The 27589-nt window shown below is 39.1% G+C and overlaps 1 protein-coding gene across 4 annotated transcripts in view; it reads right to left on the reverse strand.

The window, feature by feature from the left end:
- ICA1 (islet cell autoantigen 1) overlaps positions 1-27589 on the reverse strand; it is a 150013-nt gene that overhangs the window by 25577 nt on the left and 96847 nt on the right. For all 4 annotated transcript variants that reach the window (XM_032592415.1, XM_032592417.1, XM_032592416.1 and 1 more), the window contains exons 7-10: positions 16399-16524; positions 15052-15150; positions 2404-2501; positions 337-389 (exon numbers count right to left, since the gene is read on the reverse strand). In XM_032592415.1, the coding sequence (XP_032448306.1) occupies positions 337-389; positions 2404-2501; positions 15052-15150; positions 16399-16524 (376 nt within the window). The remainder of the gene's footprint in view (positions 1-336; positions 390-2403; positions 2502-15051; positions 15151-16398; positions 16525-27589) is intronic.

Here is a 27589-nt window from a genome sequence, read left to right on the forward strand (position 1 = left end):
GGCAGTTAGAATGAGTAATGGCAAAGCAGAAATGTTATCATCTGTTGTCAGAGAAATAGCTGCTAATTCTCAATTTTGGATGCTCCTCTGACAGGCTTTTGCTGAAGTGCCTAATGATGCTATTTTCTGGTTCACGATATAAAACCTTTCTCAATAATGCTATATGGTCGGCATCACTGATATTTGAAAATTTAAAACTGAAATGATAAAAAGCAAATTAAAATACAATTTTCTCAATTGGAAAAGAAGAAAGGAAGAGTCTGCCAAAAAAGGAAATGAACTGGTTGCTGAGCAGTACTATTTCAGAAGCAATTCTAAATAAAAATCAAAACTTACTCTTAAAACTAGAGGATTCCTTGCGTTGGTTTTCATCTTCTAATGAAATTAACCTTAAAATTAAAAAAGAAAGAGTTTAGCAACCTAGTCCTGAAAATTTTATATTTATGATACAGCCAGTTTTTCTGTACAATATTACTACACATATAACATACAGATATGTGCATGCGCACATGAAAGGTGAATGTATAGTCATTTATATGCTATTCATTTTTTTAAGAAGAAATAAATTTGCTGGATTTTTCCTGTCCTAAGGCTGGTTCATAGCATCTGAATAGCTGAATCTGGTTTCATCATAAGTCAAATGTCCTATAAATATCTAGGTGGGTAGTTGGTAGGTACAGCTAAGATATTTCACATTTATCGCTTTTAAAAAATAGTTAAAAAACTTATGGCCAACCAGCAGTTTCTTCTGACTCCTGGTGTTACAGGAGAGGATACCTCAGGAGGTTAGCTTAAATTATCTAAGGCTGAAAGCAAGATCATTCTCCAGAAGACTGTCACTACTCAACTCTTACTGTACATGGGGAAGATCACAGCTGAGATGTATCACCAACTTGAGATTCAGCTGGTGCTTCTGAACCTCCCTTTAAAGCACATTTACCTCTATTATAGTTACTGGATTATACTTTTTGGCTTTTAAAAATGAAGTACTAAAATAATGGAGAAATCTGAAGTTAACAAAAACTAATCAAGACAATCGTGGGTAGTTCCTTTCTGAGTAAAGGCTAATGCTTCATTTTGATCGTGGTAACATATATGGTGAAAAAAAGGTAACCAGAACACATTCCAGGCCTTGCCTCTTACTACACCACAGGCTGTGGGCAGTCTCTTAACTTCTTTTGAGCCTTGCTTCCACCATTTACATAACAGGGAAATGCCAGCATTGATAACACCAAGGGTTGGCATGAGAATGGGTAGAGATAACATAAATAAAGCACCTGGCCTTGTGATTCGTACATAGTAGGTATTCACTAAAGGGTATTTAGCATTACTATTATTACCAGGAATAGGTTAAACTGCTCCCTACAATAGTCAATTGTACTAGATTCAGATCATATTCTACAGTGAAAAGTTGTCTTTGCTCTATACCATAGGAATTTTCTAGTTTTTGCTTTAAAATTAAAAAGGCTAATATTGGCAGCAAATACCTCTGTGTGACAAAAATATATACTTAAAAGTTTATTTAGAAACACAGTAAAAACATAAGCAAGTTTTATCACACAATTATCATCTAAATATTTTGTGTGTGGAAAAAGAATCACAAATAGAGGTAAGATAATCTACTTCTCTTTCCTAGGTCAGCCAGTTTAAGATTAACCCTGTCCTTGCATGCTCTGGCACCTGAATAGGAAAGGACACAGATTCACACTGAAACCTCCTTGCTGAGTGAGATTAGGACACATCATGCTCCAGGTAAGTGGAAAAGTTTGTCTCAGTACGTAAAATAACCAGAGGTGTCTTCTTTGCAAAGTGTCAAGAACTGAAGATGCAGCACTCACTTCCTGCACTCAAAGCTGCTCTCCGCTTCACGGAGGAAAAAAGCAGAAGTTCTGAACCTTAGAAAACAAAATGTCGGAACCCGGTGCTTCTGTAGGGCAACACTTTAGTACTATATGTCTTATGAGACAATTTCATAGGTTATTTCCTTCTATGAGAGAAAAGCCAGGGGATTTCCTATCTGGGACAGGATTTTGTAAATGATGGTAACAAAAGGACCAGATTGGGTCCAGAAGCCTGAGAGAGCAGGAAGCTGAGGCTGAGGCTGAGGCCCCCAGAGATCCAGAGAGCACTGGAAATGTGTGCCTTTGCTTGTCCCAGTCAAATCCTCACAAGTGTGCTCCTTCTAAGACCCCAGAACTGAGTCTCTTATTGGGAAGAGTCCTGGTCTAGTGGGAATATGTGCAGGACAAGTTTGGCCTTCATTTTAATACATCAACTCAGAGAAAGGAGGAAGTAAAGCAATTGCCCTGTGTTTGAGACCCCCAGCAGACTTGGCCAGCGAGGACTGTACTGCCCTTGCCTGTGGGAAGAAAGATTCTGCCAAGAGAAGTAGCCATAACTTACTGACTCGGCTCCTCCACCGTGGCCTCTGAACTTTCCTGCTGGGTGACCTTCTTCCTTTCTTCTTTCTCAATCAGCTTTTTCATAGGGTCTTGTAAACTCTTGAACACGATAATGAAAAGGAAAAAAAAGAGAGAGAGAGAGAGACAGAGAGAGAGAGACAGAGAGAGAGAGAGAGAGAGGAGAGATCAGTAAAAAACTCAACAACCTCTGGTCCAGAAAGCAAACCTTGAATTCAAGGTTTGGGGGGTTACCCTGAACCTACCCAGTAGACAGACATGAAATTTTATATGTTCTCACACCCATCCACAAAATACTAGCCTATAATGGAGAGTTGTTTTGCCACTAGATTTATGCTTTCCCTTTCACGGTAAGTTATTCAAAAGAAGGCCTTTTGGCTATTGCTAACTTTATTTTCCATCTTTAACATTCAGCAAAGATAAACATTCTGTTCTGCTAGCAGCCCACACACTGACAGAGTAGAAGCTTTTCTCCCCCAAAGATGAGAAAATTTCATTTTATTTTTAATTTTGTTTGCAATTTTGTGATCTAAAAACAGCTTTTAAAAATAAGAGAAAACAAAACCTTTTTTTAAGAAAAAAAATTAGCAGCTTAACATATTCCAACAAGTTTACTCCCACAAGTGGACAGAGCAAGTGCATCCAAATCTTTGTAGATTAAAAGATGGGTGGGGATCTTCTGATGGCACACTATTTCTTGGAGTTATTGTTCTCAAGTCTCATTAAATGTATAAGGAAACACTTTCAAAAAAATCCAGTGTCTAGAAACTGTACACCAGAAAAAGCAAAACACTCCCATAACAACTGAATAATGAGTTATACAAAAAGATCTCTACTTGTGGCCCTAATTAAACCACAAACCTATAAATATACATGAGACATCTCAAGATACTTACTTATCCTGCTTATATTCTTAGAACTTTTAAAACCTGTCCTTTGGGGCTTCCTGTCTCCTCCTCTTTCCCCTTCCCACCTTTCTCTTCTCTAGTGTGACCCACACACAGAAGGCGACAAGCATGTTTCCTACACCAGCTCTGATGGATTCATGGTCTCTGACTGCAGGCTGGATGGAGATGGTGTGGAGGCAGTCTCTGCGAAGCCCAGCTGTGATGGATGGTGGTGCCTACTGTGGGCGCCAGGTGAACACGGGTGTTCCACTCCTAACTGCCAGCACTCTCACTCCCTATATGGAAAAATTTCCCTGAAATACCTAGGCAATCAGGTTACTGTTTTTCTCAAGTACCCACAGTAGTTCCCCACTTGTTTCCACTTCTAGTCTAAACCTCTCTGCCTGATTTTAAAGATCTTCTAAAATGTGATTTTATCTTACTCTCCCACATTGCTTCCCAGTGGCTCCCAAATGGGAGCTTTCCATTCACCTAGGTCTTTCTCATCGCCTCGTATGTACTAATTGCTCCCTTCCTATCTTTGTTCATTCTGTTGCTTTACCCAAAAAAATCTCTCTCTACCTATTTGTCTACCCTCAAGAGTCCTATAAGTTTTTGCAAGGCCCAGATCAATTACTGCCTTTTCTGTAAAACTTCATTCACTAAGCAAGTCAAATTCAAGAAAGTCCTTCCATCTTCAAGGTGCATTTATAGTCTTATTCATACTTGATTATATCTATTCTGTATTATGTTTTCTCTTAAAAAATATTTTTTAAGATAGAAAAATAATAGAACCACATGTAGAATGCTTGGAGAATTAAAAAAAGACAAGTTACTCATAATTCCATTCTCCTCCCCAAAATAGTTAATATTTTCATATATTTCCTTTCTGGTTTTTCATACTCATACTACTTTTATAATCAGAATCATGTATAGATGTATTCTTAAGCAATATAATATGTGTATTTCATAATGAGAAACATTCTTCATTAGAGAATATAAAAAAGATTTTATATATCCTAAACATTCAATATTAAATTATATATAAATATACATTCATTCACCATTTTTCTAACATAGGGCCAAGGTTTTCTAATTGAATATATGTCCTATGCTTAGAGTTCTGAAACATCTTCTTGCATAAAGGACATCCTTAAGGCATTACCATCATTTTTTTTTTTAACATTTATTTACTTTTGAGACAGAGAGAGACAGAGCATGAACGGGGAAGGGTCAGAGAGAGAGGGAGACACAGAATCCGAAACAGGCTCCAGGCTCTGAGCTGTCAGCACAGAGCCCGACGCGGGGCTTGAACTCACGGACGCTTAACCGACTGAGCCACCCAGGCGCCCCAACCATCATTTTTTTTTTTAATTTTTTTTTTCAACGTTTATTTATTTTTGGGACAGAGAGAGACAGAGCATGAACGGGGGGGGGGGGCAGAGAGAGAGGGAGACACAGAATCGGAAACAGGCTCCAGGCTCTGAGCCATCAGCCCAGAGCCTGACGCGGGGCTCGAACTCACGGATCGCGAGATCGTGACCTGGCTGAAGTCGGACGCTTAACCGACTGCGCCACCCAGGCGCCCCCCAACCATCATTTTTAATGACTATTTCTGGACATTTAGATTAGTATACTCAGTCAACAAATAGTTTCAGAGTATTTACCATGACCAGGTGCTGTTTTGGGTGCAGGGGATACACTGGTGAAGAAGACAGAGAGAATTATCAGTTAGTGATGAGTCTAGGCAGGGAATTAAAAAGGGGGATAAAAAGTGATTGGATCACTACCTCAGTTAGTAAGAATGTTCTCTTGTGGAAGTGACATTTTAGCTGAGAGTCAAATGACATGAAGGAGCCATCCTTGCATAACTCAAGAAGGAGAGGCTTGAACGCAAAGGCCTAAGGTAGTAATAGCTTGGCTGGTTGGAGGAACAAAAAGAATCCACTGGGATTGTAATGTAGTGGGCAAGAGGACAGGTCTTATGAGATCAAGATAAAGAGGTCAGCAGGGGTCACACAGGGAGAACATTCCTTTACCCACATTCATCAATATTTAACACTATGCCCCATTGATTTCATCATATTCTTTTGCCCTCTATGTTTCTCCAATGTATGACAACTAAATGGAATCCATGATTATCAGTTGGAGGGGGAAATGCTATAAGGGACATTATTGGAACATATGAGGTAATTGGAATATGGACTATAGTGTAGGTCTTCTTCTTTTTTTAATCACATACCCCAAAGCATCTGGTAAAAGCTAGGCACATGTGTGCATGTGTGTGTATATTTCAAAAATGTACAACCACAAGGAGGAGTTCAACAGATGTCAAAGACTCTTTTCAATAGATCTGCCAATCACTGCATTTTATTCACACACACACACACACACACACACACACACACACCCTTCCAGCAGTTTTATTCCCCAAAGAGTAGTCCAATCCTGGTCAACATGAAGCCAGGAGTATTTTCAGCTAAGCTTCTGATGGCCCCAAAATGCACTTTTCAATTCTGTGAGGCTTGTCCAGGCCTCCTGGTTTGCTCAATTATCTTCTCATTGCATTTCCTTTTTCTCAATCAGCACTAGGCAGGGCCAGGACTTGTCTGCTCTCAGCCAGCTGCGTCTAGCTGCCACAGCGCTTGCCTAAGCCCCTGAGATGCCCTTGACAGCTCCATGGTTATCATCCTTTCTGTCTCTAGACCGACCTCCCCTCATAACCACACTTGGGCAGTTCTAAGACAATCCCTTTGTAATGTAAACCACTCCTTCCTTCTTTTCAACCCCTTCCCTGTTGGGCCATTAGCAGGGACTCAATTGTTGGCTCCCTGTCACCACAATCACAGTTAAGTCACTATTGTGCTTCACCAACAGAATGGCTACAGTTCCAATTGCTACTTTATTATTAATAATTCCTGTTACAATTGCTCATCTCTTCCTGCTATTACCATTGTCCCTATAAGGATTTGGCTGTTGCCACTCAAGAGAGGTGCTAAATATGTACTTGTTGTTTGATAAATTCATGTACATAAGGTTAAACTGAAAAAATTAGAGCTCTTAAAGCCTCAGGGGAATAATTAGAAAAAGGTTTATGAAACCATAAGCAAAATTAATACCAAGCACCTGGGTTTATTTATTAAATATTAGCATTTTGAGCTAAGGGGAATCTTGTGTGGGGAATCTATCAGCTTTATTGAGATATAATTCATGTACCATAGAATTTACCCACCTAGAGTGTATACTTCAATGGTTTTCAGTATAGACAAAGAGTTGTGCAACCATCACCACAGTCAATTTTAGGACGTCTTCAAGGGGCATCTTTTGAAGCAAGAGAGTTTTAGATTAAACTGAGCTAAACACTCCTATACAGCAAGGAAAAAAACCACAACAGGTATGGAACTTGTTTCTTACAAAGATGGTAAACAATGAAGACAATCAAGAAACTCAGAGGAACTCTGAAACAACATGGAGGACAAATCACGTCCCCTTCCTCTCTCAACATTACTTCCTGGGTGTGACTGTCAGATATAGGATATTCTACTTGGAGAACCACTGCTTTCACCAAAGTTTGATGAAAAGGTCCAAGTGGGGGCTGGGGTGGAGGGGATTCTTTATGGTATTTTAAAGTCTGCAACTCAGCTGAAAACACTTAACCTTGTAGCATCTGTAAAAGTCAGAGGTGACAGCATTTTCTGTGTGACATGAACACCTGCTCAGCCAAGAGGCCTTGGCTGACTGTAGAGACAAGGCAGCCATCAGATGGAACTATTTTGAATCAGCGGCTGATGGAAGCCACATTCAAATCCATATCCAGAAATGAAACGTCAAAGCATTCTGTTTCTAAACCCCAAACTCACTAGGTTCTTCATTAAAATTGTTCATGAAGATCACTTTGTATTAGCAGCAAAACAGCATCATACAAGACTGAAAGGTTTCGTACAGAAGAAAAAATGTTTTTATACTAGTAACCTTTCTCTGTTTAAAAGGCTGCACTGACATGCTAATAGTTTCCATCAATGCTTAAATGGTTTCAGGAAGCACACACACACAATATATAAGATCAGCGTGACAGAGGAAATGCGCAGACCGAGCTTGCAAAAGTGTCTTAGAAAGGAAACAGCTTAATATAATAATGGGAGTTACTACTTCCTGTATTAGGAAAATAAAAGCAACAGCAACATTCATCTGAATGAAAGCAAAACTACTCAGCAAAACAAATTTCACAGACAAAAGGCTAGCAGCCAACCTTAATATAATGACCTAAATTTAAGTTTAGCCTTGACAACTGAGTAACATTTTCTCTAATCTTTAATTATGACATTTAATTTTCTTAGGCTACTTCCCATTGATTATACTGTATGCATATGAAGGTGCCAAATAATTGTCTATAAAAGGAAATAAAAGTGCTGAAAATAGTGAGGCATGGTTAAAAGATGGTGAACTCAGTTGTGTGTATGTTTGTGTTTATATAATTGGTACCACATGAGGAATAAAAAGCAGAGGCATGATGATGTGTATAGCCATACAATTCATGGATTTTAGCACATGTGGCCCCCCACTCATGCAGTTATAAATCTATAAAGATACTATGTAAGGAGCACTATTAATCTAGGATCAGAAGGTACTCTTGAATTGTAGTGTAGAATAAAAAGTAAAGTTAGAGAAAAACAAACATAATCATAAATAAGATATATAAACTTGTTCCTTAAACTTTTTTTTAAAGAGAGTGTCTCTCTCTCCCTCTCTCTAAAGAGAGTGGGGAAGAAGGGCTGAGGAAAAGATAGAGAGAGAGACTCCTAAGCAGGTTCCACACTCAGTGCAGGGCTCCACGTGAGGCTTGATCCCATGATCCTGGGATCATTACCTGAGCCAAAATCAAGAGTCGGAAACTCAACCAACTAAGCCACCCAGGTGCCCCTCTTATCAACAGTTTTTAAAGGTTTGAAAGGAATTAGATGTCTTAAAGGTTCATCTTATGTTAGGTATTGCAGTCCATGTTTTACACATCTCACAAAACCCAGATAAACACACTGTATTCCGGTTTCCTGATACGGAAATGGAGACTCATACTTAAGACCATTCAACCATTAACAGGTAGGAACAATATTTGAATCCAGGTCTTCAAAATTCTACAACTAGTCAAGAAATGGTACCAAATAGCCAAGTCAAGAACATTTGCTGAACTCCTTCATATGTAGCACCAAGTAGATCAAGAACACTTCCTTCCAAACTCTAAAGCAAGTGTCCTAAATTCCTAGGTATCTGAGGGATTGACTGATATAGATGATGTTTTTCACCTATGTGCAAACATTTCAAAGGGCTACTTTAAAAAAAATTTTTAATGTTTATTTATTTTTGAGAGACAGAGCACGAGTTGGGGAGGGGCAGAGAGGGAGACACAGAATCCCAAGCAGGCTCCAGGCTCTGAGCTGTTGGCACAGAGCCCAATGGAGGGCTTGAACTCATGAGCTGTGAGATGGAGACCTGAGCTGAAGACAGACTCTTAACTGACTGAGCCACCCAGGCACCCCTCAAAGTGTTACTTTTAACAAAAAGTTTACAACTATAGTTTTTAAAGGTGGCACTTGTGCTTTCTCTTGCCCTCCTGCCTCAGGGCCCGAAGTACCACCTGGAAGAAATGACTTACAGCAGAGTGGGAAAAGCATGAGCATCCCTGTTTCCACAGCTACTGCATATGGAGCATGTAGCCTTGGGCAGATGACTAGACCTTTCTGAACTTCAGTTTCCTCATTTGAAACACAGGGAAAACAACAGGTAGACCCAACTACTCAAGGTTATTTTGAGGATTAACTAAAATATATGCCCTTTCTATATGTCAGTGCCGAACTTAACTGTATTATTAATTATGATACCCAACCTCGGCACATTAGAGTCACGCATAGCATGACAAATTCTCTGAGATGCTACTTCACCTCACGTTTAGCAGAATTCCTGGCATTCAGTAACTGCCCACACAATGATAATATTTTTCCTTTCCCCTCGAAGAAAAGTAATGGAATGAGACGAAGCAGGGGATGGAGAGGAACCTGTTATGAGGAGAGCCTGAGCTACCAGCTGCCTGGAGGAACAAACGCCAGTCATCACAAGGGATGGATGAACTGATGATCAGCCACCTGTCGGTTTGTCCACCTCAAACTTCAGTGGTGCCATGGTCAGCCCCCTAACCCCTCTTCTCCCATGGACTTGGATGCTTCTCAGTTTTGCAATGATCTGGCCTGGAGCAGCTTGGGGGAAAAAATCACTCTGCTAAAGGCTGTGTAAAGTAATGACACCGAGAGAAAACTTGAAAGTCTACAAGGATATCCTGGATGCTCGCCATGAATAATTGCCATGTTGGGACTGGCAACTAAAACAGCATTGCAGAGATATTTACCCAATTTTCATAAAAACTATTATGGCTTTATTTTCAAAGCAAGTAACTACAGAGCCGTGTGGCTTGTCGGTAAATGTTCAAGTGATTAACTGAGAAATGTGGAGGTGGGTGGAAGAAGGCTGTTAGGCATACAAATTTGAGAAAAACAAAATTTAGAGAAGGATGTTTTTTGAATTGTGAAAGCTAAAAACATTTTAGTCTCCAGAATGATGTTCCATATAACAGTGCTAAGTCCTAGACCCCAGGAGAGAAAAGAGGGAACATTGGCACATCTGTTTCAATGGTTATTTTTGAACATGCCCAGAGTTAGGTTTTCAAATTCGGGTTTCCTTAAAATCCTGGCACAGGGCAAAAGCCAGTTGCAAAGCCAAATTGCATTTTTTCAGAATTAGCCTTGTTGCAGGGTGGGAAACCTCCCTGCCTTCCTTGCTTGTAGGCCTGCCCTGCCCTCTTGTATCCCTTTGGGAGTTCTATAAGCCCAGACCAGGGCCTGCAGGCCTGAAGCACAGGTTTGGGAATGGAACTGCCAGAGCCATCTGTGGGAGTCAGGGAGGGTTATCTTGGGTGAGGTCTGTGAGACCTATCCCACGGCCCTTCACAGCCTCGCCTTCGAAACTCACTGCAAAACTAATCATCTAGGGTGCAAACAGTAAGGAAGGAACTTAAGCTAGGCTATAGAGCCTGGCAAGCTCAACAAACCCCTGTGTATCGATACTGCCAATGGCTGTCTTCTGGATCCATGAGAGAATTCTCGGTAAATCCATCCCCGTTACCCCCACCATGGCTGGCACCCTCACCGCCCACCAGCAGCACCCCAAAACAGCCAGAAAGTGACAGAGCCCAAGTTAAAGTCAGGTCTGGCTGGCACAGGGCCTGTGATCTTACATAATCATGCATCCGGAGTCAAAAATCTGGCTTTCCTGCCGAAAGCACTAGAATGGGGGACATGATAGGAATATGTTTAGTGCTGGCCATTTTCATTAAATATAGGCACTCTGATCTCTTTTAAAATACGAATGCAGAAGGTCATGCCTTCCCCTCAACCAGCTCCCAATGGTGTGTCTACTTCAAAGGGTCTCCAGTGCTCACTTCTCTGTAAAAACATCTGACTCAACCCACATGATAGTGAGGGAAGAAGAGACCACTGAGTTTTAGAGTTTCCAGGAAAAAGCCACATGACTCCTGAGGGGTTTTGTTTGTTTGTTTGTTTGTTTTTGTTTTTTGCTTTTGTTTTGTTTTTGTTTTGTTTTCTCTGAAGATCTATGCGGCAATGTGTAAGTAAAGGACATCTTGGAAGAATGAAGTAAACATGACCATTTCTGAGGGGTGGTAATTTAAGACTGGTCACTGTTTTCCGATAGAGAGCATTTCATTTACCTTAAAAAAATGCTTTAAACTCATAGTCTAAATTACTTTCTCTAAAAAAGTGACAGTGCTTTTGAGATGTGGCTAGAAATATTCCATTCCTATCTCCACGACTTGATAATTTCTACCATGTGAAAGACATTCTCAGATGATTTGGAATCAGTATACAATTAACATATTAGGGGCAGCTGGGTGGCTCAGTTGGTTACGCTTTAGACTCTCGATTTTGACTCAGGTCATGATCTCTTGGTTCCTGAGATAGAGCCCCGTGTCAGGCTTGGAGCTGGGTATGGAGCCTGCTTGAGATTCTCTCTTTCCCTCCGCCCTTCCCCAATGCACACACTTTCTCTCTCTAAAAAAATTAACATATTAATAACCCATACAAAATACCTATGTGTAGTAGCATTTTAATGAAACAGTAAGTATGTATTGTTTAAAAATACAAGATTAGTGCATTGCTTCTTTTACTGGAAACCACTTAAAAGATGTTCTCTCCACTTTAAATTTGAGCCTTGTTGCAATTAGATTAAAAAAATTTGTAACATAAAAAAATTTTTTGTAACATTAAATTTCAATGCTAAATCCTCCATAAAGTTAAAATGTTGCAAAAATCTATTAATCATAAAATGAATGATGAAGGATTATGTCAATAAAAGTAGAATTAATAGAACCGTATCAGGCCTGTATAAAAAAGCAATAGTTGACACATAAAACATTACCACAAAATATTCACGAAATGTCAAAATAGTCACTGGGATATGAGGTGGAGATTCAATTCAGTTTTATAATAAAATTATGGGAAAGAAATATACATATTTTCTAGAGAAAGCTTCATTAGAAATAAACTTCTGGGGCATGAGTTATATCCCTGTAATTCTGCAGCAAAAGACTCTTCCCTCCAAACAGGATGCATCGAGTGTTTAACACATTAATTATCATCCTTCATCAAGCATAAAACTAACAGTCAGGAAATACAGCTGCAGTGGCACAATTACCAACACTCAGAATACACCCTGCAGCAAAGAAAACAAATGGGTTGCTTTTCATTAACAGAGCTTGGCAAACCTCTCCAAAGACAATGTTTTCCTTCCAGCCAGAGTCCCAAAAGGCATTTCAGGGGCTATTTGCTTAGGTAAATCCAGAGAACAAATAAAACATGAAAATATTTATATAATTCCAAAATAATCCATTATCAATATAGTGTCATTCAGAAGAAAATTACATACATTGAAAATGACTTAATCAAATCAAAATTATTTATTTATTCATTTAGCTATTTATTTTTATAATTTTTTTAATGTTTATTTATTTTGAGAAAGAGAGAAAGAGAGTGCATGACAAGCAGGGGAGGGACAAGGAGAATGAGAAGGAGAGACAGAAAGAATCCCAAGCAGGCTCTGCACCGGCAGAGCCCAACACAGGGCTTGAACTTAGGAACTGTCAGATCATGACCTGAGCCAAAATCAAGAGTCAGATGCTTAACCAACTGAGCCACCAGGTGTCCACCCTTTTTAGTAATTTTTTATAATTTTTATTTTTTTGAGAGAGAGAGAGACAGCATGAACGGGAGCGGTAGAGATAGAGGGAGAGAAAGAAATAATCTATTTTTTTTTATTTGAGAGAGAGAGAGAGAGAGAGAGAGAGAGAGAGAGAGAGAATGAATGGGCATGGGCAGAGGAGAAGAGAGAGAGAACCTAAGCAGGCTCCATGCTGAGTTCTGAGCTCAATCCCAGGACTCTGGGATCATGACCTGAGCCTAAATCAAGAGTCAGATACTCAGCTTACTGAGCCACCCAGGTGCCCCCCACCCCCGCAAATCTTTTAAACACAAGGCATGTTTTAAAAATATATATGAGTGCAAGAGGATTGGTAAGTCATGTAATATCTTCATGCTTGATGGTAATACATATGCTATTAGTGGTTTTCATTTTCATGTTCTGTGACATACAATATGATAGGTAACATGCCTCTGTGTATGCAATAATGAGCTGTGTGATAACAGGATTCTATTACATAGGTTTGAGTCCATATAAATAAAATAATTAGCAACTAGCTTGGGATTCTAATATAGCATCTCTGAAAAGCCTAGATGAATAGCATTCTAGAAAAGTAGTAAGAGCCTAGTTTATTTGGTTGATTGCTGGACACTTAACATTCTTAATATTACTATAATTATATTATACCTTAACAGATACATTATTTCTACTGAGTTTATATTCTAATTAAACCATAAACTGCTACTTAAACCATAATTTAAGGATGACTCTAGGGATGTAAAAGGCAATGGATAGTCATGTGCCCAAAATATTTGTAATTATGTCCTGAACCACCGCCATCAAACTTCCGCTAAATTCCCTGCCCCGAAATCCTCTAACATAATCAGCTTGATCCTCTCTGCAGGATAAATATCACGGCAACAATTAAAGAGTCATCTTCTCCTCAGCACAGGAGGCCAGAAAGGAATCCTCCATGTTTGTGGCATCAGTTTCATATTGTACTTTATATGCAATTAACTCAAACCTGAACTTCTTTTAAATCACATTTGGGATAGCCATCATTCCATCTTCCACCTAGCTGATTTGTGCACAACTGTCTTACAAAGACAAACTTATTATGAAATAAAATCTGATGCACGTACATACCCTAAAGCCTGAAAGTCTCTCTGCCTTACTAAAGAAGAAACTGTAGGATTCTGTTCAGGCCTCTATAAGAAATGTGAAGAGTGTGAGTTGTAATAATTTTAATCGATCTGGCTCAGTCAGGACAGTGGCTTTCTAAGGTGCTGAACGTGGTAGTAAATGGTGGGGCAGGAATGCAGCAATGGTAACGTCGCCAATGTGCTAAGAAAGGCTTCGGGTTCATTGGACGCAGAACATTTAGCTAGACAAAGGAGGTTATGGGAGGAATGAAATGTCCCTCTCCTCAAGGGCTTAGAGTCCACCTGACAGAATAAAAATGGGCACATTCTGAATCTGGTTACCATGCAGCATGTCACCAAGTACCAATAAATGAACCCAGCTGACAGGAGTATTGTGAAGAAACTTCATTGGCCAGGTGTCCTGTCTGGAGTCAGGCCAGGTGCCTCTCAAGGTGAGTGGACTGTCTTGGGTTCCTCTTGGGAACCTTCATTTAAAGGGCCATGGTCTTAAAGGTTTCTGTCTTAATACTTTTGTAGATGCAGTGACATTATAAACATTTCAGAATCAAAGGTATTTTAAAGCAAAAAAAAAAAAAGCTTTTTAATGTTTTCTTAAGCAAGATGATAAGTCATTTACAAATTGCCTGAAAAATTAACAGGAAGGTAATTTCAAGGTGAACTTTAACTAGTTCTTTCCTGGTCTTTTCCTTTCAAAGATATGACCTGGCAACAAAGAATCTGGTGTTTTCTCCTTCTTAAAATCCTTTTGGAACCCAAATCACTTCCTTCTTGACATGAATTCTCTCTCATCAACCAAAATGATCCCACACTCAGCTGTAATACTGAGAATCAGACATTTTGCATATATCCCTTTTGAGTTGAGAAATCACTGAGTTTAATGTTGCTTTTTTGAATGGAAAATATTCCTGTAAGTCTTATGGGAAAATTTAATTCTGTACTGAATGGTACTCACAGAATAAAATGACATGTGTCAGAAATAAGAGAGGAAAGAAAAATACTTTGCAAGGGAACATCTTTGAAAAATTAAAAAGTAATGGAGTATACTAGACCTGTACAATCTTTCCTTTAACAGCACCAAACAAGTCATTTAAAGCAGTCCCCACAATTCATCTCCCAGTAACATGTACCCCAAGGTTCAAGCTGTGTTTTTGTACTGTTGTGACTTATTGATGCAGTAAAGGACTATACTACGGGGCACAGTTATCTCTTGGACATTGGGAGTCTGTTGGAATAATGATGATTGCTGCCAATGGTCACACACTGTCTGTGATGTAAACATTACTTTTGCTAAGTTTTTCTAACAGCCTCTCTTAGCTTTCATACCTTTAATGTAGTGAATTCATATGGTTGGTAACCTTTGAAGCTCTCATGGATGGCTGCCATAGTGTGAGAAGTTTTCTCCCAAAAATGAAGCAGAGTGGTCTGTAAGGAAAGACAGTACAGCTATTAACGTTCTGAATGCACAGTTTTAGCCACAGAGGCCCCAGAGAAGTGTGCCCATCTCTGGCTTTCAAGACCCTCCAAAATATGATTCCAACTCATCTCTGCAGCCTTGTTTCCATTATGCCCCTCTTTAAATCTTGTATTTCAGCCAAACTAAATGCTTCCCAGTACCCCCAAATACTGCTGCCATGACTAATGGTGCTCCACTATTTGGGACATTAGCCTCTCCATTCTCTGTACTTGTCCCATGTGATCTATCCTCCAAAACCCAGGGCTAATTGTTTTTTTTTTTTAATTTTTTTTTTAACGTTTATTTATTTTTGAGACAGAGAGAGACACAGCATGAATGGGGGAGGGGCAGAGAGAGAGGGAAACACAGAATCAGAAGCAGGCTCCAGGCTCTGAGCCATCAGCCCAGAGCCCGATGCGGGGCTCGAACTCGCGGACCGCGAGATCGTGACCTGAGCCGAAGTCGGACGCTTAAACGACTGAGCCACCCAGGCGCCCCAACCCAGGGCTAATTGTTAACAATCTACTTTTGTGATCCTTCCACTGATTCAATTTGTCCCTCTTCAAACCCTCATTGGATCTTGTTGAACTTATTTCACTTAGCACTTCCTGTTCTCTCCTTGAAGTACAAAAAATATCGTCACACTATACGTACTATCTTTGATTTCCTTTTGAAACTTCAAGTTCCTTGAGGACAGGGAATTTGATCTTATTAATTTTTATATTCCCTACAACACCTAGAGTTTGGCCTCCCACACTCAGCTGGTGTCTAATACCACTGTTGTTGGATACAAGTACTATGCTGAAGGAACTCAGAAGCTAGGAGGAGACAAAAATAAGTCCATTAAATTATGACAACCTGATGAGTCAGTGACCGTGCCAGGAGAACTCTAGGCAACAACACGGAGTGACATAGGAAGAGGTACATTACACACAGTGGAATATGGAAAGGTACAAATGGGCGGAAAGGCACTCAGGCGGTAGGAACCATCTACGTAAAATCAGGGAAGTGGGAAATGGTGTATGTACAGGAAACAGCTAATATTTATTTTGATTACACTGTAGTCCACTAGAAGGGACAGGTGTGGAAAGTAAATTATGAGCAAGACATTTAGAACTTCATAATGCCCGAAGCATACTTTTAGCTCAGACACCATTTTTCTGTCCCCTAAGCCTCATAGCATTCTTGGTTCATTGTAACTAACATCACTTCATTACCTGGTATGTTGCTAGCATATGAGACAACAGATTGCATCTGCTTGCTCCAAGAAGATCCACTTTTTGACACACATCCATCTTCAATTTGTCAAAGCTTTTTTTGGCAAGGCGTACTTGTGTTTGTACCTAGAAAGTAAAAGGGAACCTTTGAGCCACTCAGACTCTTAAGTAGTTAAACTTTGCCAGTGAGGAAAGCCAAGAGTGGGCTTATCTCTTTCACATAAGAAAACACCTTTGGAAGTTCCAAGCAGGCAAGAAGATCCTACAGCATCCATTCTTTACCTGCAAAGTATCTCAACAACAGCACTGCATATGATGATTTTACAGCAGATTTACCATCCTAGTTATATTTTTCTCAGTCAAAATTTAAACTCCTCTCCTCTCAAAGCATTCACAAAGTGACTGTGGTGGAGAGACGTCTGGAAACATGCAGTGGGGTAAGGGGACAACCTTTGCCACATTACCATTTTCCTATAGGTCTTTGAAGCTCACTTCCCCAAATATTTTTCACTCACCTTCCCTAATGTTAACATCTTACATAACACAGTACATTTGTTAAAAATAAGAAATCAACATGGACACGATCCTACTAAACAATAGATGTTATTCAGATCTAACTAGCTTTTCCATCAATGTCCTTTTTTTTTTTTTTTTTTTTTTTTTGTTCCAAGATCCAACCTAGGATACCACATAAGGGGATTGTAACATAATCTAAAAAAATGATAAACTTTCAAGTTTTTATTACTGAGTATGTATGTAAGCAATTCTCCCTCTGTCCCTGAGCCATATGGCATTTCAAAATGGGAATGAGGTCAGGGAAAGATTTGGAAATGTTTATTCTACACATAATTTGATGATAAAATAGAAGGTTTTAAAAATAATACAGCTACTAGGGGCACCTGGGTGGCGCAGTCCGTTAAGCGTCCGACTTCAGCCAGGTCACGATCTCGTGGTCCGTAAGTTCGAGCCCCGCGTCGGGCTCTGGGCTGATGGCTCAGAGCCTGGAGCCTGTTTCCGATTCTGTGTCTCCCTCTCTCTCTGCCCCTCCCCCGTTCATGCTCTGTCTCTCTCTGTCCCAAAAAAAATAGATAAACGTTGAAAAAAAAAATAAAAAAAAATAATACAGCTACTTTCGAATGGTGAGGTCAAAATTTCTCCTTCCTCCAACCTGAAGGAGGAAGGTTATATTTTAACCAGGGAAAGCTTGTCAAATATCACTTTATCTCAGGTAATTCATGCAGTTGTAGACACCAGATAGGTAACTGCATTATGGGAGTAATGCTGACTCATTAGTGATAGTTCTTCCATCACAGGATACCAGGAAGCAAGGATGATGTCTGACTTGATCACCATTACATGATTGGTACCTGGTGACCTGGCCCAAAGCAGGTGCCGAATACATATTTGGTGACTGAATGAAGAAATTTTCTAGGCTATTTAAAAGGTAAAGTACTTAAGTTATTATTTTAAAGTATAACCTTTAAGGTTGTTATTTTAGAAATGATTTTATTTTTTAACAAAAATAACCATAAAGATTATTTGATATAAAACATTAATTTTTACCACTGATAATTCTACTTATAATCATAGTTTATAAGATTATAGGGCATTATATAATAATAGCAACAATCAATACAATTGTTACCATTTGTAACAATTTGACCATTGAGGCAATTTAACAATAGCTACAATTCACAATTAATACAATTCACTCACCACATGCCAGCTATTCTCTCTTAGCCTCTGTTATTACCCTTTCTGACTGCTAAGGATTAAGAGGATTCATCTGGGGAAGTAACTAATGAGCAAGGCTGCCGTTCTAGATTAGCCTGCCTGACTCCAAAGCCATGCTATTCTGCCTCTCAAGCAACTTACACTAGTCACTGGAAAATCAAGAAGCTCAAAATTTGACTCTAGGAGAAACCCTAGTTTTCCCTGTAGATTATATGGAATTGGAAAACAATGAGGCAATACATTTAACAACATATTGACAGAATTAATACCCTATGTGAATAGGGTCTTCTGTTCTATATAGCGGTATAAAACTTTCCCTAAGAATTCCTCTGTATTTTTGGACTATAGGGCTGGAAAACCAGAGAACAGAAGAAGCCAGCTAGCTCCTCTCAAAGTGACCACACCATGAGCTTAAACAAATCCTGGAGCTCAATCATTCCCCAGTGTAGAGTGGAGAAACTCTAGGCAAAGGTCCTTGGGAGCACTGACTATAAAATAAAGTTAGAATTAGTTCAAAGTAGTGATTTCCTGCCTTCCTTTGAGAGGAATAAGGAGACTGCAAAAGGAACACCCAAGTTCTACAGGGAAGGTATGAGAAAGTATGAAGAGAAAGATGTTTCACAGTAGCTGAAGTGCTCACTGCAAGCCCCCCACTGGGTTCACCAGCTGCTCTCGCAGGCAAGCCCTCCTCAACTGGGATCCTGGGGGGCATCTGTCTTCACCCTCTTCTTCTGACAGGGAAGGAGATTAATATGGGTATGAGCTTTCACATCTGCATTCATTCCACACATATTTGGTGAGTACCCATTATGTGTCAGGACCAGTGCTAGGCACTGGGGCATCTGTAAAGGAGGAAGATTCATGACAATGAGTGAATAAATACTTACAAATGAATGCACTTAGGCATAAGGACCCTCTAGTTTTTTTAGAGAAGACAAATTAACAATTATATTATAATACAATGGGGGGGGCGCCTGGGGGGCTCAGTTGGTTAAGCATCCGACTTCGGCTCAGGTCATGATCTCACTGTCCGTGAGTTCAAGCCCCGCGTCAGGCTCTGTGCTGACAGCTCAGAGCCTGGAGCCTGCTTCAGATTCTGTGTCTCCCTCTCTCTCTGACCCTCCCCCATTCATGCTCTGTCTCTGTCTCAAAAATAAATAAACATTAAAAAAATTAAAAAAAAATAATACAATGGGAAAAGTCAAAGGTAGAAGAAGAGTACAACACAGAGGTAGTACAGATAAGGGAATGATTAATGCTGAGGGTGGTGTGGAGCAGGAGAGTAGGTTGATGTTAAAAAGCCATATTGGGGGTGCCTTGGTGGCTCAGTCAGTTAAGTGTTCAATTCTTGGCTTCAGCTCTGGTCATAATCTCATGAGTTTTGAGCCCCACATCGTACTTTACACTGACAGTGCAGAACCTGCTTGAAATTCTATCTCCCTCTCTCTCTGCCCCCCACCCCTGCCTCTCTCTCTCAAAATAAATAAACTTAAAAAAAAAAAAAAAGAAAAAAGAAGCCCCAAATACTGGTCTCCCGGTATCCCCACCATTTGCCCTTTAACAACAAAGTCATAGTGGGCTGTTCCCACTCTGACTCGGGGCTTGGCACGTGACTTGCTTTGCCCAGTGAGATGTTAACAAATGTGATGAAACTGGAAGCTTGGAAAAAAAAGTGCTGGCATGTTTCAACCTTTTTGCTTCTCTGAGATGGCCTTGAGAATATACCCAGGCCAACCTGAGAACATGCCTAGGCTAGCCAGCTGGAGGGATGTGAGAGCCTTGTGCATGCAAGAGACACAGGAGGACAGTCCAGTTGTCCCAGCAGATAAGCCTTTGGCCAGCTAACCTGCAGACAGGAGAAGGAGGTCAGCCATCATCAGCAGAAGCCCTCCTTACCCCACAGCTAACCACAGACTCAGGAGTGAGATTAGCAGAGACCAGAACTGCCCTAATCCACAGATTTGTGAACAATAAGAAAAGCTTATTGTCTTAAGACACTGAATGATAGCATTGCTTATTTCACTGCATTATTGTGGCCACAGATAACTGACATAAATGATAAGCAGGCAGACAATAAAGGCTTCTGAGATGGGGGGGGGATATCTGACGTTGGTCTTAAAGCATACATAGGAGTAAACAGTAAATACAAGGTATCCACAACACTGGCCTGCTAATGGAGAGGTTCTACATCTTCTATTGAAATTCAAATTAATTTTTTGTGAGGCTGTGGATTTTGCTTTTTCCTTCATGTAGATATTTTTTTTAACCTAAGAGAAAACTTCAGCTGCTTATAACACAAAGCTCATGAATTAATATGCTCTGAAATGTTCCCTAATTTATTTTGTTTAAATTTTGTAAAGTAATTTTAGAAACCTAGAAGAAGACTTCAACACTTGACCCAGTGAGTTCTGAAAGGCCATATGCTTTGTGTGTCAACAATGATTATTAAAATACTTAATGCACTGCTGAGTTTCCAAATGTTGAGTCCTTTCCCTGCCAAACAAGGAGGATGTTACCCTGTTGGGCATTCTGAATATGGTAAAGTTCATTTAATATTTTGTGCTCCATGCCTACTCTCTAAAACACATTTCCAGTCTGCTGCAGCCCGAGGGCAAAGCACTGAGGACACACTCCAAGCAGAGGCCACTATCAAGAGTCTAATTTCATAGGCCTCCAGATGCACGTAAGTGAAAAATGTTTTGATTATTATTCCTTTCAATCCCAGATAAATTATATTCAATTACATAAACATCTTGAGGAGCTCGGGTGGTTTTCAAGGTTTTTAAAAAAATAGATCTTCAGTCATATAAATGTACCCTTTGTTTATTTCTTAACTTTATTGCTATTGCCCCACCTTTCTCCTCTTATTCTCTAAGCTCTAGGAAATGATCATGCATATTAAACTCCCTTCAGTGTGAGTCCTGCCCTCCCCAGGCTGCAGAGATTCAATTTACCAGAGAAAGGAGCAATGTCTTGGAGTGCCAAAACTACAGGGCACTTCTCTGTACTTATTTCTCCTAACCTGAAATTCTACCTCTTAGCCCCAACTTGAACTACATATGGTGAAGCCAAAGCTATTCATCCTCTTATTTCAATCCAACTTCCCCATCCAGTGGGAAAGGTCTTAATATTACTCCATGACCAAATAATTTGAGAGCGGTTTTTAAATTTTTTCTAAGTGTTTTCTTTCCTTTAAAAACAAATAGAGTAAAACTATAATCCTACTCTTTTACATTTTCTTCCAGGAAAGGGCCCTGCCTGCCATCATCCATGCATTCACTCATTCAGCAAATATTCACTCAGTATCTTCTATATGCTGGTAGCAGTGAGTAAAACACAGGGATCTCTGCCCTCATGGAGCTGACAGTCCAGGGGGCATTTTCACATCAGTGAGGGCATAACATCAAAGTGAATGAGGTGCTCAGAAAGAAAGCCACACTGATCCACAAGAATGATTTACCAAGGAAACTGACCAAGAGAATATTCTCCAAGAAAGTGGTGCTCAAATTCTATTCAGAATGACTGAACATGATTAACCATGCAAGAAAAGAATACTCCAGCAGAGAGAGAAGCATGTGCAAAGGCCCTGGGGTGGGGGTGGGGGGGCAATAAGGCAGGTCCAGAAGGGCAGTGTAGCTGGGTTGCTAAGGCAAGTAGAGGGGTGGTAATGAGATGAGGCACAAGAGGTTGGTTGGGGCACATCCCAGAGCAGAGGCCTTGGAGGCATATGCTTAGAATTTTAATTTTTATCCTAGAAGCCATGTAAAAACATTAGAGGTCTTTACGCATGGGAGAGATAGAATTTTATTTTCAGTTTGAAAAGTCCATCAGTTATAATGTGGGGATGCACTGGAGGAAGGGAAGAGTAGATGAGAATGGATTTAGAGTCAAGGGGGGAGATGACGGCAGCTTTAGACTTGGGTGGGAATACTGATATGGGAAAAAAATGCTCTGACTCCAGAGATATTTAGGAGGTAAAACATACAGGACCTAGTGAAGTATTAGATGTTGGGGTGTGGAGGATGACTCCTACGTATCTAACCACCCCAAAACCAGTATCATTGTCTAACTTGTCTTTCCACCAGATGTTTCTACTCACATCAGCTTCTCATGGACACCTCACACCACATCAAAATTCTTGGTTTCTTTCCCAACCAGCTCTCAACACCCCGCCCTCATTAAACTGATTTGTTCATCCTATTTTCCTCTGAGGTAGTAATCTTACATCCAGGGGAAAATGTCAAGATCAGAGAATATGCCAATTATTTCTTTTGGCTTTTAGTAAGATGCCACAAGAAAAGTCTAGCCCATCTGAAGTCACTGGAGAACAAAAGACACATATATAGCTTCATTAAAAGAAGATATTTTTTTCTGGTCAATGAACCAAGACCTCTTGAGGGGCAGATAATCAAACACCTTCCTGAATCACTTTACTGTATCATTGGTTGCATCATGTATTTATCCACTGGTGGCAGAAGCAATTCTGACATTGTATTATGCATGGATGTATGTGTAAGTGACTGTGTGCACCATGCATGTGTGTGGGCAGCCAACTGCAGACCCAGGAGCCATCTATTTTTTGGTCTTTGCTCAACAAAATCCTCAACCCATTTTGAAGTATCTTCCTTCTCTTTAATCATGTGGTTTAAATGAGTATATCCTTTTATGGGGCGTCTTTCCACTCCCACTGACTGGCCTGGGGATGGCCATCTTAACCCAAGTTGAGTCAATCATAAGGCATTATGGTTGGCTGATTCAGGAAAAGGCATCTGATTCAAACTGTATGAATCAGAACCCTTTTTAAAGGATATTTGCACTTGGAACTAGAATTTCATATCAGTGGAATAATACAATGTAGTCTAGTCTTTTTGTGGCTGGATTCTTTCACTCAAGATAATTCCTTTGAGATCAATGTTGTTGCATATATTAGCAATGTGTTCTTTCTTATTTCTGAGTAGTATTTAATTATATGGATATGATGTAATTTGTATATCATTTGGGTTTGGCTATTTTGAATAAAAGTGTTATAAACATTTGAGCACAAGTCTGTGTATGGACATGGTTTTCATTTCTCTTGGGCAAATATCTAGGAGTACGAAGGCTGACTCTTTTAGTAACTATGTGTTTAATTTTATAAAAAATTGCCAAACTGTTTTCCAAAATAACTGTATCATTTTGCATTCCAGCCAACAATGAATCCAAGTTCGATTTGCTCCATATCCTCATTAACACTTGGTATTTTCCATCTTTTAAGTTCTAGCCATTCTAATGGATGTGTAGTCATAGTCATTATGATTTTAATTTGCATTTCTCTAATGACTAAAGATGTTGAAATTCTTTTAATTTCGTATTTGCCAATCACATATCTTTCATAATGTGCTTATTCTATTCAAATCTTTTGCCTATTTTAAAAAATTAGGTTTATCTGAGTTATGAGTTCCTCATATGCTGTAAATATAAATCCATTATCAGACCTAAGCTTGAAAACATTTTCTTCAAATGTTTAACTTGCTTTTCATTTTCTTTTTTTTTGTCTTCTCAGGTTTTTAAAAAATTTTGTTTTTATTGAAATATAGTGGATATACAATATCCTATTCATGTATATTTCACACTGATCCAATATTTTTATACATTACAAAATGATCCTCACAATAACCCTTTCATTTGCTTAATAGTGCTATTTGAAGAGAAAAGGGTTTTAATTTTGATTATATCTAATTTACCAGGTGGTTGTTGTTGTTTTTAACAGTTTCTGTTTTTTGTGTCTTACCAAATCATTCCCTAACCCAGCATCACAAAGATACTTTTCCTGTGCTTTTTCTTCTGGAAATTATATATTTTTAGCTATTACATTTAGATATGTAATCAATTTCAAGTTAATTTCTTTCTTGGTTTAAATTTTTTTTTCATTTATTTTGAGAGAGAGAGAGAAGGTGGGGGGAGGGCAGAGAGGCTCCATGCTGTTAGTGTGGAGCCCGATAAAGGACTTGAACCCATGAACCATGAGATCATGACCTGAGCTGAAATCAAGAGTTGGCCACTCAACTGACTGAGCCACCCAAGTGCCCCTTATGAAGTTAATATCCAGAGATGGTGTGAGGTAGGGGTGTTGATTCTTTGTTTTCCCCAGAAGTGGCTATCCAGTTGTTCCAGCACCATTTGTTGAAAAATTATCCAATTGTCCATGATTTTGCCTGCACATTTTGGCAAAAATCAATAAGCCATTATATGTGTGGATCCATTTCTGAATTTTCCATTGTATTATTTTTATCTATGTGTCTATCCTTGTACCAATACCACACTGTGTTGATTAGTATAGCTTTATAATGAGACTTTCAGTTAGTTAGTATAAATTCTATGATCTTTTTTCTTTTTGTTTTGGTTATTCCAAGTTCTTCATATTTCTATATATATATCTTAGGGATAGTTTCTCAATTTATTCAAAAAACCCTTCATGATATTGATAGGATTGCACTGTAGCTACAGATTTACTTGGAATTGACATCTTAATACCTTCAGACTGAGAAACATGGCATATCTTTCCATTTACTGGGTCTTTTAAAATTCTCCTAGTATTTTGCTGATGTTAGTGCACAGGTATTACACATTTTATTAAATTTATTACAAAGTAGTTCATATTTTTTGATTCTATAAAAATATAAATTTCAAGTTCAAATTTCTCATTACTAGAAATATGGTTAATTTTTTAACTTGATATTGTATCCTATGACCTTGTTAAATTCAATTATTAGTTTTAATTTTTTTAATGTTTATTTTTGAGAGAGAGAGAGAGAGAGAGAGAGAGAGAGAGGGAGAGAGAGAGAGAGAGACAGACAGAGCATAAGCAGAGGAGAGGCAGAGAGAGAGGAAGACACAGAATCTGAAGCAGGCTCTAGGCTCTGAGCTGTCAGTACAGAGCCTGACACAGGGCTTGAACTCACGAACTGTGAGATCATGACCTGAGCTGAATGAAGTCGATTCTTAACCAACTGAGCCACCCAGGCACCCCTCAATTATTAGTTTTAAAAGCTTTTTTTTTTTAAAGATTCTTTAGGATTTCCTCTCTAGGTAGGTAGGTAGGTAGGTAGGTAGGTAGATAGATAGATAGGGCTATGGATCTGTGTACATATATCATGTTGTCCAGGATTATAGATAGCTTTCCTTCTTCCTTTCCAATTTGTATGTCTTTATTTACTTTTTTTTGCCTTATTATACTAGTTATGATAATGCTGAATAGAAGCTGGTTTGAGCAAACATACTTGCCTTGCTCCTAATTGTAGGAGGGGAAGTGTTTAGTCTTTCAAAATTAAGTATGATATTAGCTGGTACCTTTTTCATATAGTCCCATTATCAGATAGGAAATATTCTATTCCTAGTTTGCTGAAAATTTTTATCAGAAATGGATATTGGATTTTATCAAATGCTTTTTCTGGTGCCACTGAGATGATCATATAGCTTGTTTTTGGTCTTTTCACACAGCAAATTACATTTATTGATTTTAAGTTGACTTCTGTTCCTCAGATTACCATACATAGTCAAGATTATATTAATTCCTGATAAAAGTTCTTGTTCTGAAGTCTATTTTATCCAAATTAATACAGCCAATTCAGATTTCTTCTGATTAGGATTTGTAGGTGATATTAATTTATCCTTTTACTCTTAACCTATCTATACCCTTACTTTTAAAGTGGGTCCTGAGACTAGTCCTAGTTTAGTCTTTTTTTTAAAGCCAATCTCTAACTCATTTTTCTTCATTTTATCTATGGAGAATGATATGAGACTTACAAAATATTATCAACAAGATGAAATGGCATTAGTCTGATGTTAAAGTGAATCCATTCTACTTCAGAATAATCCCAAATTTTTTCTAAGTCTTTAAAACCATTTATATTGTAACCAATTCTAAATTTGATTAAGAATCAGAGTGTAATTTACACTATTGAATTTTTGAGTTTTTAACATTGCCTTTTACAATAGGACACATAATTTATGGCATCTCTGATTTCTCAAAACTTACAAGCATTATTTCTGTGCTTGGCTACATTAATTCTTTCGGTGACATAATCCATAAAACTGTACTTAAATCATCTAATACATATTAGCCACTCTTATAGACTGAACTTCAAGTTTTCCTTAAGCGTGACTTTCTATCCTTTCCAGTTTTAGTACCATTTCCCTTAATGTCAATGAAAGTACAAGAGAGGTTTAGTAGTTCTGCTTTCTCTGCTCTCATCCTTAAGATCAAATTAACCAAAAATATATTTTCTAGTTCTATCCACAGTAAAAGCATAAAAATAATGGCTAGCTCAGAAGCAAAGCATCCCTAGCACCCAGATCATGGTCTCTAACTACCACGTTTCTCTTACAATAACCAGGGATCCTTGTCAAAATGGCTGATATTGGGCTAGGGCAGACAATACAGAAGATGATCTGGGAACATTTTGTTGCACAAAAGAACAAGTTAGACCGCTACCATGATCATGTCAAAAGGACCCAAGAGTCAACCTGAAGAGGCTCTCACTAACTAAAGATAAGACAACTTGAATATAAATGAAGTAATATTGACAACAATGCAAACATATCAAATATATTCAATAGGAGTTCATAATGATACTTAAAAACCAGAAATGAACAAATAAACTGAAAACCAAAAGGCTTCATGGGTCACCTGTAGAAAATGCCAAGTGAACCAACTCAATATTTTGATGAAGAACCAAACATTTATCCTGCCTTTCCTATCCAACCACGCTGTAACAGGATGACCTGAGACCTGAGAGTTACTCATTGTTGAACCACTCAAATTTATTAACAAAGAAGGAATATGTAGTATATTAGACCATCTGTTCCCAAGAGTGGGGCTAGCTCCTCATGTGAACACACATTCACAACAGTATTGTCGTTACTAGAATGTGTCATAAACCTGAAAGCATTCCAAATTTTAGGTCTCCTGTCACCATCCTTACTTCGTGAATCTCTTCTTTCCTCCCAAGATGTACTTTTTAAAGTTTATTTATTTATTTTGAGAGACAGTGTGAGCAGGGGAGTGGCAGATAGACAAAGAATTCCAAGCAGGCTCTATGCTTCTCTCTCTCTCTCTCTCTCTCTCTCTCTCTCTCTCTCTACACGCGCGCGAGCACACACACACACACACACACACACACACACAACTGTAGTTTGGGACTTTCCCTCAAGACAGGAAACAAACACTTCCACACTTCCCAACATCATTCTAACACCATACTTCACAGAATTACCTCTAAATACCAGGAGAAAATGGGGCACCTGGGTGGGTCAGTCGGTTAAGTGTCTCACATTGGCTCAGGTCATGATCCCACAGTTCGTGAGTTCAAGCCCTGCATTGGGCTCTGTGCTGACAGCTCAGAGCCTGGAGCTTGCTTTGGATTCTTTGTGTCCCTCTAGCTCTGCCCCTTCCCCACTCATGCTCTGTCTCTCTGTC

The sequence above is a fragment of the Lynx canadensis genome, chromosome A2, assembly GCF_007474595.2.
Source record: "Lynx canadensis isolate LIC74 chromosome A2, mLynCan4.pri.v2, whole genome shotgun sequence".
Taxonomy (NCBI): Eukaryota; Metazoa; Chordata; class Mammalia; order Carnivora; family Felidae; genus Lynx; species Lynx canadensis.